The following is a 12,705-nucleotide window of genomic DNA, read 5'->3' on the forward strand; positions in this document are numbered from 1 at the left end:
CATCATTTGTCTGGATTCCTAGCTTAGGATTAGAAGGATCAATCTTATATGGGGAGAATTAATTGCAATTGAATGGAAATCTTCCCTGCCCCAATTATTGGGGTTTTGATTCAAGGTTGCTCTCATTCCTTGCCGCGTGCAGACCAGGAACCCTACATCTCCGGGCCTATGCTTATTTGAAAACAGGGGTAATCAACATGAAGATTAAATTTAATAACATTATTATAGGCAAGATCGAGTAAACTAAGGTACTTGGATTGGAGTTGGACCCATCAATGAATGCATTAGATTAGAGGACAATGACACATGGACCTTTTGATTACATGGTTAAGCAAAGTGCAGTTTCAGGTCCCATTTCATGTCCTCCCACACCAACACTGCTCTGCTTTAATTTGCGTCAGAGTTTAGACAAAGTGATCAGTGTAGAGTAAATACACCAGAGAAAGTCGAGAGCGAATGCGACAAAACTACGTATGATATTAAAGGGTGAGAGTTGATGAATACGCTTTCAAGTTTAGACACCAATTGAAACAGTGAATTAACTGCTGCTATCCATAACATTTGAAAAAGTCAAAATTATATAAATCTAACCAAAATTTGGGTAACTTGAACTGTGAAAGTGGTTTGGGTCTTTTATCAGAACTTCAAAAACCCAAGTGATATTTACAAAATAAAAGGGGGGGGGGCATTGAAGAGAAAACAGTCTGATTTGGGTGCTAGATAACCAAAACTATAAATCCCATGGTCCATCACGATTTAATCTATCTAATTAAATAAAAGCTTAACGATTGAAGGCGTGAGCCACATTTTCATCCTTGAAAATTGTTGTTGTTTTTTCTTTTACTAGGTTACATCTTCATGCATGAAAAAAAAAAGGTAAAAAAAAGGTCTCTGTAAATACTGAAAAGCGGTACAAGGTAAAGTTATTTTGTGCTCAGCCGTGAAATAATGATTATTCCTTTGAGAGTGCATACGTTTATTTCTGAATTCGAAAACCTGCTGCAGAGAACAGTGAAAGATTGACAACAGACCAAGAAAGTCAGGACAAATTACCATTGAAATCTGGACCTCGAAATTCTATCCACCAAGGGACAAAACTCACTTCAGTTTTTTTACAACATAAAATTATAAAAAAAAGGAGAAATTATTGCTGGACGTTTGTCATACTTTTACTGTAAGAAGTAAGAACCCACTATCTCGCATGCATACGCCTCTCTTCTATCTTTCTCTTTAAAACCCACACCCAACAACGAAACTCTTACCTGTTTAAGCTTCACTTTTCTTTAGTTTTCTCGTCTTTTTTGGCTCTTACCTTTTCTCTCTTTTGCAAAGTTTTGCAGGGCTGAAAAAAAACTGAATGGAAAATAGATTGGCACAGTTAAATCGATCTAAATAACGAGAGCCCACTAACAGAAAAGTATTAAGTCCCAAACATCAGAGAGAGAGAGAGAGAGAGAGAGAGAGAGAGTAGTGAAAGCTTTATCTTTTTAATATTTGATTTTACTTGAGATTGATGATGATTTTGGGAGTGGCAGACATTTATACCATATTTGCCTGAAACTCTCAGAGACTTTAGATAGGTACTACTTCTTTTGCAGTAAAAGAAGGGGAAAAAAACAAATGGCGGAGCAGTTGTTCGTGCCTGCTCTTGATCATGTGCTTTGCATGCGAGTTATTATGATGGGTATCGAGTCTTGTCCTTGTTGAGGCAGTTGATCGAAGGAAAAAAGACAAGAGAAATAGGGAAACCGGTTTTTTTTTTTGTTTCTTTTTTAATGTTCTGCCATGGAGGCTACGGAGATTTAGAAAGCATTTCAATTTCCCAGAGTATGCGTTTCTGAATCTTGAAATAATAAAAAATTATAATTAAAAAAGAAAAAAAGCTTTGGTGTTTTTTTTTTTTCTTTTTCGTGATTAGCTCAAGCAGGCCAGCAATTCATGGTGGTGTGAGTGATATTAATCATTTCCAGGTGAGTTGCTGGCTTTTTTCTGACTTTCCCCTCTCTTTCCTTTCAATTTCTTGTTCCTTATTCTTAATTAATCTGATTCTTTCCTTGTTTTTGCAGTTGTTATTAGAAATTTGGCGGGGTCTGATTCTGATATCCATCTAATAAAAAGAGGATAGGTAGGTATGCTGAGGAATAGGCCCAGAGCAGTGACCAGCAAGCAAACTTTAATGGCTGATCACAGCTCTCAAGCATCCCCTGCCCAGAATTGCACTAAACCAAACCCATCTTTCTTCGATTCTCCAAGATTTAAAGCTTTCACTTCAAAAGCCTTTCCCGACACCGAATCTCTCAAGAGCCCTACTTCAATCCTTGACAACAAACCCTTCTTTCCTTTTGGTAACCCCTTTGCCTTGGACAGAAATCATCCCAAATCCCCAAAACCCTTCTCGCCTAATAACACACACCCCTCACCTGAAAACTCAGAACCAAAAGGTATTGCTCTTGCTATAGTTGATACATTCCTTAACAAAAACCAAACTGAAAATAAGAGTTGCTGCGAGGCAAGTAATAAGAAAAAGGTCTTGTTTGGGACCGAGCTCAGAGTTCAGATTCCACCAGTACTCCCACCTTCCTTAGTCTCTCCAACTACTTCTCCCACTGATTTTGGAATCAAGACCAGGAATTCACATTTGACACCTGCATTTGCCTCTCCCAATTACGGTATCCATATGAAGGATTCTCCTCGGGTCTTCAATGGATGCCTGCCCGTTAGGGAAATGGAGCTGTCTGAGGATTATACATGCGTCATATCTCACGGTCCTAATCCCAGAACCACCCATATATTTGACAACTGCGTTGTGGAGAACTACTGCAGTGTATTGGATAATAAGCCCAAACCAGCACCAGAGAGTTTCCTCAGCTTTTGTCACACATGCAAGAAGAATCTTCAACAGAAAATTGACATTTACATTTACAGGTTCAGTTTATTTTTTGCCTGATAATTTTGATTCTATTAGGTTGGAAGTCACTTAAAATGCATAATTTGATTTATATGCAGAGGTGAGAAAGCTTTTTGCAGTCAAGAGTGCCGACACCAAGAAATGCTCCTGGATGGAGACGAGAATTGAGAATTTCATTACTGGCTGAATAAATTATTTTGGATTTGCAAATCATTGATTCCATAAAACCAAAAATATTCCCAGTTCTTTATTTTTTTTTTTTCGTTTTTCTTTTTTTCCCTCTCCCCTGCAGATAAGAGATAAGAGAGGATGAGATAATGTAGACTTAATTAGATTAATTCTGTTTTTGAGTAAATTATTCATAATGATTGGCAATGGGATTTTTAACCTACATTTTTCCCTTGGCTTCTTAATACGTAATGATGCATGATTGAATATTAACTTGCCTTATCTTTCTTTATTATTATTATATTCTTTCAATCACATCAATCATCAATCCATAGCTAAGAGGCAATTACTTGGCTGATACAACAAGTTTTTTCTTCCTCTCTCCGATCATCATAATCCCTACCCTTACTTTGGTTGAGAAATAGAGAAACAAAAAATCTCAGAATTCTTAATTCCAACATTAACCAAGTATTGATATCCAATGATGTAGATCCAAACTCTAGTCTCTTTCTAGATCAATACGTACAAGACTGGAGCTAAAACGATTAAATATGAGTAGTAGTCGAGAAATTTGATACTTGATGGATGCACATATATAAGTCCAAATATATATTTTTTAAAGTGTAACAGGGAGAGCTCTTTTTTCAACCCACATCATTGCTTGCTCCTTTTCACGAAATAATGATGATGAGGATGAGCACTTGTATAAAGCAAACTAAGAAACAGCGACCTTCGTTATTTATAGCAAACAAACCAAATTTATTATGGAGGTAAATAGGGATATTCTGAAACATGTGAAACTGTGTTGAAACCTGGGTTTTGATCATTTGCTTCTCTTCTAGATTGATTTTGGGGGAGTCAAAGCAAACATTAATTCTAGAAAATAACTACCGCATGGCCCAAGTGCTTCCACACATGCTTTTGCTTTCTCACATATTAATATAGGCATCGCAATTATTAAATCGACACGTATGGACCGTGGTCCAAAACTCATTCAACCTTTTCCACTCACTTTCCTTTTTTCAATTTCTTTCCTTTGAGTTGCGTGTGATTAATGTAACTATTATTTGAAAGGAAATTCAATATTTCAATGGATACACAAGGTTTGGCAATCCTAGTCTGTACAAATATGACTTCATTTTCCGCGTGCACCACCGTACTTCGTCACCAGCTGGGACAAAACCAATTACGTTCCTCTGTACTCCGATCCAAAAATTGTAGGCGTTTCAAGCTAATACAATATAAGCAGTTCGTTTTCCATTTTTCTCTCAAATTATAACTTCTGACCCAAGATTATGATTTCCTGTTTGCGAGCATTTGAAGTCCTCAAGTTACCCAGCTCAAAGGCCAAACTACGGTAACAGAAGAGCATATGGTGCCAATCACCAATATGGTTCTTACAAGGACAACATCCGACGCATCTACTTTAGCAAAAGCCTCTTCAAATACTCATCCCACTAACTCCTACAAGAAATACATGTATATATTTGCATAGTAAATCATTAGCAATAGTTAACAAAGGTTTCATGGAAAAGAGTATCTTGTAGTAGCTTGGCAACATCCACAAATCTCCAAGCAAGAAACACATGCTCTATGAATACAACAGTGGCGCCGCAGCTGATTAACCTAACAAGCTTCAGAAGCCGATGTGTGTGACACATATAACCACTTACCCTTCCCGCTTTTTCCTTCTAAAAACCAGGAAAAGATGGTGAGATTGCGGGGTGTCGAGGACAGAAATCTTTACTAAAAGAAACAAGCGTATGTTGAGGATATTTGGGAATTAAGCAGCCAATGATGTGAAATTGAAAATAATAATTGCAGGAATAAAGAAAATCATTTAGGTAAGGCTAGTTTAGAAAAATAGAAAGGGCAAAACCAAATTTCAATAGAAACAAAGGGCAGTTAGGGGAAAACAATGTAATGGAGATTCTACAGGGGCAAGAGACATATAGGCAACCATCTATGCATTTTCATGCCAGAGAAGAGAGAAAACAATCAGCATCCAAGCTAACAAAACCAATACATCACATGCCTTGCGCATCTTGTCCATCATAATGTTCATAACCAGCCTTAAAATTCTCACTAACCATCAATTCATAAACCAAAATAAGGAGACTGTCCACCTAATATTGCTACAACTTTTACATATCACCTCCCCTCATAACCATTCATGCTACCAACTATCTTTTGAATCTTATATACAATCTACAACTAACTCCAAATCAGCACACTAAACTTAGGTCCTGAATTTCCTCTATTTAGTTATCAGTGTTGTCAAGATTAAGAATACGGCGTAAAGTCTTGGTGGCAGAGTCATCACAACCAAAGAGTTCGGCTACAGAAGGGTGAAGCTCCCCGGTAGGAGAAGCAGGCGCAGAGTTGCCAGTTGGATGAACATCAACAAAAGGGTCAGCAGCAGGCAAATCCAGTGACACCGTCCTCTTCACACGAAGAGAGAATTTGGGTATTGGCAAAGAACTAGGTGGTGGTGAATTGGAATAAGCAGGCCCAGCCCATAGCTCACGGAAGGGAAAACCTTCCCTAGAGATCTCCTCACTAGAAAACTTACCATTTTTAGTGGCCCTGTTGTTGTTTATTAGAGTAGTAGAGCTTTTCATGGTAGTTTTTGAGTGCGGACATGGTGTATTTGGGGAAGATGATGATGATGAAGAAGGGGGAAGGGAAGAGAGCCGTCTGTCTGTAGGAGCAGCGCTATACTCGAACGGGGAAGGGAGTAATCCCGCACAGAAATGGAAACTCCTACAATTAATCCCTCTGAAATTCCTAGACGGTGATGACCCAAACCGGGCTGGCCCATCTGGATTCACCTTGCTACAGTAGCGATTCCTATGCTGCGCCATCACAACCAGAGTCTCCATACGTTCGTTAATTTGGATAATCAAAACCCACTGAACCAACTATTCAAATCGTGCTATAATAAATCCCCCAAAAAAATTAAAAAAAACGAACTTGTTGTAAATCCATAAATTCTCGTTACAGCCCACTGAAATATGATAAATGAGGGAACTCAGAGGCCAAAATCGTATGCCAAAGAACAACTTGAGCTGCTAGTTCTTCATCGTCGCAGATCCAACAAGACGATACTAAAATCAATGTTATTTACTCCCCTCTCTCGCTCTTTTGTGCCAAATTTATTGGGTCAGAATCTCCGACGATTCAGAGCAAAATCATGATAATAAAAAAAAGGGACAACTCTGTTGCCTGGAATCAGACGAGATCCTCCTACATTACAACCATCAATCATCGAACTGTACAAAGGAAAGGAAAGGAAAAAAGGCAAAAATTAAGAAATGGCAACGGAAAAAGACCCTGAATTCTAAAATAGGAGTAGGCAAATTTGACAGATCTTTTTTGGGGAGAAACTTCTGAGTGAGTGAGAACTTACCGGAAAAAGTTAGCCTTGAGATATGTTAAAGGTGAAGTTATTGGATATGGCTAGGTGCGGAGAGACAGAGTCTGTTCCTCCTGCTCAGCTTCCATGTAAATTGTTAATGGGAATTTGTTTTCTGCCAGAAAAATCCAAACAGATGTCATGAAAATGAGCGACAGGAGGAGAGGGTAAGAGGGAGAGGAAATAGAATCACTCGCACGGATCTGAAATGTCACCGTCTTCACAGTGATATTTAAATATATGGGTGCTCCTCCTTTTACTGTTCTTTCTTTGGTAAAGTGGACCTCATTTTTTTTTACCAGATTTACGATTTTGACATACACTTAGGATTTTGAAAAGTCATAAGTTGAGTTTCTTATTTAGGTTGAAAATTATTTGAAGAATGCAGAAGGTAAAAATGTTTTGGAATACTTTCAAGCATTTAGTATTGGCATTGAATGTGTCAGTGTTTTTGTACTCCACAATTTTAAAATAAATATATAAAAACTTAAAACATAGCCTCAATTTTAAAAATTCATTATCAGTAATATAATTAAATTGAGATTGCAACGTGAAGAATAATATGAAATAAGTAATTATATCAATAAATAAAATTACTTTTGAAATAAAAATATGGTTAAATAAGATGTTTTTGAGGCTTTAAAAAATGTTTTTTTTATTTAATACTTTTGAGATAAAATTTATGCGTCTGAAATACTAAGTTTAAATAATTTAGCCCACTGAAATATGATAAATGAGAGAACTCAGAGGCTAAAATCGTATGCTAAAGAACAACTTGAGCATCCAAAAACAAAAACAAAACATTTCTAAACTATATATAAAGCAAAAGAGATGATTTTTATAGAATGGCAGCCGAAATCAGACCATATGATAAAAGCCCAAGTGCATGACTGAACAAGCCCTGAGCCTTGGATTAGACTTAATTTTAGAAGTAAATTGATACACATTTTTTATTGTTTTCTACAAATTTTTTCTGGATATCTATTAAAAATTTAGCATTTTTCTGACTTTACGTAATCAATGCGAATATGGAAGAAGTTAGAAACGTAATTAATCTTATATATAACTTGATAATAAATTGAATAATTAAGCTAATCAAACGATAGCCTCAGACACAAAACTACGACCACAGTCCAGCTTGGGCATAGAAATTTATCAGCTACTATATGTTTTAATACGACAATGAACTCATATTGGTGACCCCACAAAACGTTCATGTGCTGTGCTGTCCGTTTCTGCGATTGGTTTTGTTTTCTCCATTATCTTTGCCGCTCTTTAACTCGGATCCAGACAAGTGTAGCAACAAACTGCAAACCAAGCTTCAACTTAAACCTAATCCTTATCCTCTGCCATATGTCGCAGATGTTCGTATTTGGAGGCTAGATGTTACGCCCGTACACTACCACCTATTTACCTAATGTCCAAATGTCTCCTTGCCTACCCGAAACGTGCAGACTTTAGTTATACATCTGGCTTACGCATTTATATGCTCTGATGCATCTCCTTAACCCTCCACACCTTTTCACACCACTTCCAACTACCCCTTCTTTGATTTACATTTACAGGGAAAATTATGAACCAGAGACAACCAATAAGGCCTCAAGCAGCCGACCAGGCTGTCGACTACGGCGATGTTTTCGGTGTCACCGGTGCTACGCCTTCATCTCCAACTCCAACGGGTGCGGGTGATCAAAGTGGCATCACCATTGGAGAAGCTTTGGAGGCAACAGCTATCTCTGTTGGCGACAAACCGGTTGACCGAGGTGATGCAGCTGCAATACGAGCAGCTGAGGCCAGAGCTGCTGGTGGTAACGTCACTCAACGTAGCGGCCTTGGCGCCAAAGCTCAAGCTGCTGTCAATTTCAATGACCGTGTGGCTTATGATTACAATAAAATCACTATATCAGATGTTTTGTCGGTAATAAAGACTTGATGAATTAAGCCCAACACTTGTTAGCCCTTCACTTTACCAGTTACATTACACAGCAGACAACAAGTAAATCCCCCATTCGTCTAATTCTCTTATTTTTTGTTTGGGACCGACAGGATGCTAGTGCGAAGCTGCCTCACGATAAAGCCGTGACAAGCGAAGATGCTGATGGCGTGAGAGGTGCGGAGCTGAGTAACAATACTGAAGCAATGCCCACACCAGGAGGAGTGGCGGATACCATGGCCACAGCTGCTAGGGTAAATCGGGATGATAAGCCATGAACAACTTCATTTCTGTAGCCAATGTTATGGTTTTAGTAAAGCAGTTTTATGGTAGAAATTAAATCTTCGTGCTTTGTTGCATATATAATGGATGATCCGTGGCTGGCCATTTACGAATAAAAAAATGTAATCAATAAATTGCGGTTACTAACAGCAGTAAATTAGTATGTTGACCATGGGAGCAAAACAACAATTAGGGTCTGTTTGATTGTCAGTAAAATATTTTCCGTAAAATGATTTCAGGAAAATGTTTTACTTTTCTGTAAAATGATTTACCAGAAAATATTTTCTGGTGTTTGATTGAATCTGTGTAAAATATTTTCGGTTGTTTGGCAGATTTCTTGGAAATATTTTCGAAAAAATTGTTTTTACATATATTGATATGTATTAATAAATTTTTATATTTTAAATTATTTTTACATATATTGCAATGATTTATTTATAATAATACTCAATTATTAAGCTACAATATCATTATAAATTGAAAAAAATTAATATCAAATAAATTATTTGTAATTGTGTTAAAAAATAAGTATTGAATAATTAAAAAAACAAGTTACTGGAAAATCGATAAACAGAAGCAATTTTCTACCGGAAATGAAGGAAGGAATGAAGGAGGCGATAGAGAGGAGAGCACGGAAAATGTCTTACGGAAATTGAAAGGGTAAGACATTTTCCCTAAAATGTAACCCATTTTCTCTTGTTTTGGAGTTTATTTTCCAAATAGAAAATGTTTTCCGTCAATCAAACGCTGGAAAAGTTGGAAATAATTTTTCGGAAAATCATTTCCTTCAATCAAACAGACCCTTAGTTTTGTTGTAGTAGCTTGAATTCCATGTATAGTTTCCAACTTTCCATACTACATACCCCACCTTTCTCAGTTGCTAGCACTTTGGCCTGAGTAAGTTAAGCAAGACGGTCGATTGCTTGAAATTTATTTTGCTCTATATATTCAGATCTCTGAATTAATAAACTGAGATTTACATAGTTGTACAATATGTTATTTCATCCCTAAACTCAAACATTAGCTTAAGGTCTCACTGACACTGTCCTCTTTTATTTTGCTTCTTAATTTGCACTCATGGCGTCAATTTTTACAAGGATAAGGAGCATCAAGTATATCTAATTAATTTGTCGCCAAAGAAAAATCGTTTACTCTACCACTACCCAGATACTGGAGTGAAACAAGTGTTATCATCTTTCGCATTTTTAAAACTTTTATGCCATACCTCAGTCACAAGCCATGCTCTGTACTTCAACCTTTTCTCTTTTTTGGAAAACCGGAAAGAGATTGAAGAGTATTAATTTTCATTACTCATTTTAATTGATTTCGATATGAGTTATGTGCTTAAACTCGAGTGCAATGGTTGAGTAAGTCGACAAAAATAAAGTGTTCTATCTATCATTTTATGAAATGGTAAATTGATGAGAATGTTGAAAAGAAACTTAAGAACCAATCAACTTTGGGCTGTAATTTCATTATATTAATAACTTATATCAATTTTTATTATTTTAGATTAAAATACGTTTTCATCCTTATAATTTTATAAAATTATAAAGAATTTAAATAAAAAAATTTCATCTTAGAGTTCGGAACACAATTACATATTAAAATTTGCATGTGGAAAGAGATATGAACTATTAAAGTAGAGGTGATCATGGGTTGGGCTATTCGGCTCGGCCCGACGGTTTGCCCAAAAAATGAGAGGGTTTAAGTAAAAATATAGGCCTAAAATATAAGTTTGGGCAAAAAAATGAGGTCTAAGACTTTTTTGGCTCGGGCCCATCCTGGTCTGAATTATATATTAAATATATATTTTTATTTTTAATTAAATATACTTTTTATTAAATAGATATTAAACTTTTAATCCGAATTATATATTAAATATATATTTTTTATTTTTAATCAAATATGGGTCGGACTAGGGTCGGGCTTAGTAATTTTTTTTCGGGTCGAGTTTGGATAAATTTTTAGGCCCATATTTTGGGCCGGCCCAGACCTAGAATATGAACTTAAAATTTTATCTGTACCCGGCACGTCCATGATCACCTCTACATAAAGCACCTCCCGCATTGATCGAAGCCTTCCAAAAATGCAGCCAAAAAGAACCACTAAAAGAGCTTGCAATTTCCAAGCGTCTCTTTCGCAGGCTGAAACGTGAAAAATCCACACGTCAAATATCAAAGCACAATTGTAACTCCATCCCGGTGCGGGTCCAGCAACGGCATATATTTATAGAAACCACTAATTAGGAGATCCCTCGTTTTAACTTTCACCGTCATCTCATTCTCTAAAATTTTCGGTATCAATCAATCAAAATAATAATGAGCCAGGGACAGCCACCCAAGCCTCATATGGACAAATACTTCGACCCGGAACCCATCACTATCGGAGAAGTTCTAGAGACAGCAGCCGTATCGGTCGGCGATGCACCCATTGAATCAAGCGATGCAGATGCAATACAAGCCGCAGAAAGGAGAGCCTCTTGCGGTGACGAAGGGGAAAGCGGTGGGTTAGGCGACACTGCACAAGCTGCGGCCAGTTTCAATGCCACTGCTGCCCAAAACGTCCATAAGATTAACATTTCTGATGTATTAACGGTAAGTATATTTTTAAGACCCCACGTATCAATTCATTTAAGATTGCATGTTCAGATGAATTATTTTCCATTGCAATAGAATGCTGCTTCCAAGTTGCCTCATGATAAAGCTGTGACATGTGAAGATGCTGAAGCGGTGAAAGGTGCAGAGCTGAGAGGCAGACTAGAAACCGTTGTCAGGCCCGGTGGAGTAGCGGATACGATGTCAAAAGCCGCTGAGGTGAACCTGCAGGATTAGGATGACAGCGCATGAAGCCTGCATATAAGTGTGTTATTATTGTAGCTTTGTTACAGGTTTTGTCTTGCAACAAGTGAAGGAGTCGGTTATGGAGATGTAGTACCTTAGCGGGGTTCCAAAGTGGTAACTAATTTCCTTGAATGTTAAGATATTTCAAGTTTCAAGTTCAGTTATTGGTGTGGATTACTTCAATGTTATGGTTTGAGCATTGTTTCAATTGTTTTTTTTTCTTTTCTTTTCATGTGTTTGAATAAAATTTTAATAAATCTTGTTAATAGTGTTATAAATCAATGTAAAGGCCCAAAGGGCTTTCCTCTTTAAGGCACTAGCTTTTTTTTCTTCATTTTAAGTAAAGGAACCGGAGGATGTGTGCTACATATGTATTAAAAAGAAAAAAAAAAGTTTTTTTGAATTTCTTTTAATATATAGTATGGATTTGAGATTTAATTTTATGTTTTAATTTTTAAAGGAATTTAGTTTTATATTTTTATTTATTAATTTAAATAGTTAATATTATTAATTTTTCAATTAAAATATTATGTGATTCTATATAATATAAAATTAGAATTTTAAATTCATAAAGTTGAGATATTAAACTTTTGAAAATAAAATTTGAAGGATTAAGTTTCAAATCTACGAAGTGTAGAGATTTAGAGCCATAGTTATTTGAATCAATCGAACCAGTTAGGGGTACCAATCTGAAGAGAGGCATTAGACTGGTTGACACGTGAACTAGTACGAGTCGGTAGAACTAGGCTAAAAAATTGATTAAATCAATTCTTTGTTTTTTAAAATATTTTTATTTTTATGTTTTTTTAATGATTCATTTAACTGATCTATACGAACCAATTGTCTAATCAATTCAACCACTGTTTTGCTTAGAGTATTTTTGATCTTCAAAATTTTACTTTATAATTTGACACAAATAAATAAACAACACAACACGAAGCGTGGATGAAACGCAACTTTAATTTGTAAATTCTTTTATTATTTTAATTAATTGGTAAAGAAGTCAAATTTTAGTTTCTAAATTTTATAAAATTATTATAGTAACTGAAGCCGTAATTAGGTAAGTATCATGAACAGAAATATGGAAGGAATCTAAATAAAAGGTCAATGTATTTCCTCAAACTTAAGCATTTTCATTTTCAGATCTAGGATTGTG

At 36.2% G+C, this 12,705-nt stretch overlaps 4 protein-coding genes across 6 annotated transcripts; 3 read left to right on the top strand and 1 right to left on the bottom strand.

Annotated features, from left to right (window-relative positions):
- The first annotated feature begins 1,231 nt into the window (after positions 1–1,231).
- On the top strand, positions 1,232–3,299 carry LOC105803121 (FCS-Like Zinc finger 8). 2 transcript variants are annotated; one of them, XM_052623290.1, is made up of 3 exons: positions 1,232–1,827; positions 2,067–2,925; positions 3,007–3,299. In XM_052623290.1, the coding sequence occupies exons 2-3, from the start codon at positions 2,132–2,134 to the stop codon at positions 3,074–3,076; spliced, it is 864 nt and encodes a 287-aa protein (XP_052479250.1). In that variant the 5' UTR covers positions 1,232–1,827; positions 2,067–2,131; the 3' UTR covers positions 3,077–3,299. The 2 variants fall into 2 exon arrangements, with proteins under 2 accessions (XP_052479250.1, XP_012490582.1); XM_012635128.2 differs by having other exon boundaries at positions 1,234–1,970.
- A 1,631-nt stretch (positions 3,300–4,930) lies between these two features.
- Positions 4,931–6,707, bottom strand: LOC105803122 (uncharacterized). Of its 2 annotated transcripts, none has more exons than XM_012635130.2 (2): positions 6,486–6,707; positions 4,931–6,322 (listed from the first exon to the last, which is right to left on the bottom strand). In XM_012635130.2, the coding sequence occupies exon 2, from the start codon at positions 5,956–5,958 to the stop codon at positions 5,338–5,340; it is 621 nt and encodes a 206-aa protein (XP_012490584.1). In that variant the 5' UTR covers positions 5,959–6,322; positions 6,486–6,707; the 3' UTR covers positions 4,931–5,337. The 2 variants fall into 2 exon arrangements, with proteins under 2 accessions (XP_012490584.1, XP_012490583.1); XM_012635129.2 differs by having other exon boundaries at positions 4,931–6,348.
- Positions 6,708–7,906: 1,199 nt separating this feature from the next.
- On the top strand, positions 7,907–9,698 carry LOC105803123 (late embryogenesis abundant protein 3). The gene is made up of 2 exons (XM_052623397.1): positions 7,907–8,409; positions 8,538–9,698. Exons 1-2 carry the CDS (start codon positions 8,065–8,067, stop codon positions 8,700–8,702), a joined length of 510 nt encoding a protein of 169 aa, XP_052479357.1. The 5' UTR covers positions 7,907–8,064; the 3' UTR covers positions 8,703–9,698.
- A 1,274-nt stretch (positions 9,699–10,972) lies between these two features.
- On the top strand, positions 10,973–11,899 carry LOC105801483 (late embryogenesis abundant protein 3). The gene is made up of 2 exons (XM_012632768.2): positions 10,973–11,303; positions 11,382–11,899. Exons 1-2 carry the CDS (start codon positions 11,028–11,030, stop codon positions 11,538–11,540), a joined length of 435 nt encoding a protein of 144 aa, XP_012488222.1. The 5' UTR covers positions 10,973–11,027; the 3' UTR covers positions 11,541–11,899.
- Positions 11,900–12,705: the final 806 nt, after the last annotated feature.

This window comes from Gossypium raimondii, chromosome 11 (genome assembly GCF_025698545.1).
Source record: "Gossypium raimondii isolate GPD5lz chromosome 11, ASM2569854v1, whole genome shotgun sequence".
NCBI lineage: Eukaryota > Viridiplantae > Streptophyta > Magnoliopsida > Malvales > Malvaceae > Gossypium > Gossypium raimondii.

What these genes read in the sequence shown, in the direction of transcription:
- LOC105803121 (XM_052623290.1), top strand. Translation starts at nt 2,132, where the DNA reads ATGCTGAGGAATAGGCCCAGAGCAGTGACCAGCAAGCAAACTTTAATG. An exon ending in ATTGACATTTACATTTACAG is followed by an intron (nt 2,926 to 3,006) that starts GTTCAGTTTATT and finishes ATTTATATGCAG; the next exon opens with AGGTGAGAAAGCTTTTTGCA.
- LOC105803122 (XM_012635130.2), bottom strand. Translation starts at nt 5,958, where the DNA reads ATGGAGACTCTGGTTGTGATGGCGCAGCATAGGAATCGCTACTGTAGC.
- LOC105803123 (XM_052623397.1), top strand. Translation starts at nt 8,065, where the DNA reads ATGAACCAGAGACAACCAATAAGGCCTCAAGCAGCCGACCAGGCTGTC. An exon ending in CTATATCAGATGTTTTGTCG is followed by an intron (nt 8,410 to 8,537) that starts GTAATAAAGACT and finishes TGGGACCGACAG; the next exon opens with GATGCTAGTGCGAAGCTGCC.
- LOC105801483 (XM_012632768.2), top strand. Translation starts at nt 11,028, where the DNA reads ATGAGCCAGGGACAGCCACCCAAGCCTCATATGGACAAATACTTCGAC. An exon ending in ACATTTCTGATGTATTAACG is followed by an intron (nt 11,304 to 11,381) that starts GTAAGTATATTT and finishes CCATTGCAATAG; the next exon opens with AATGCTGCTTCCAAGTTGCC.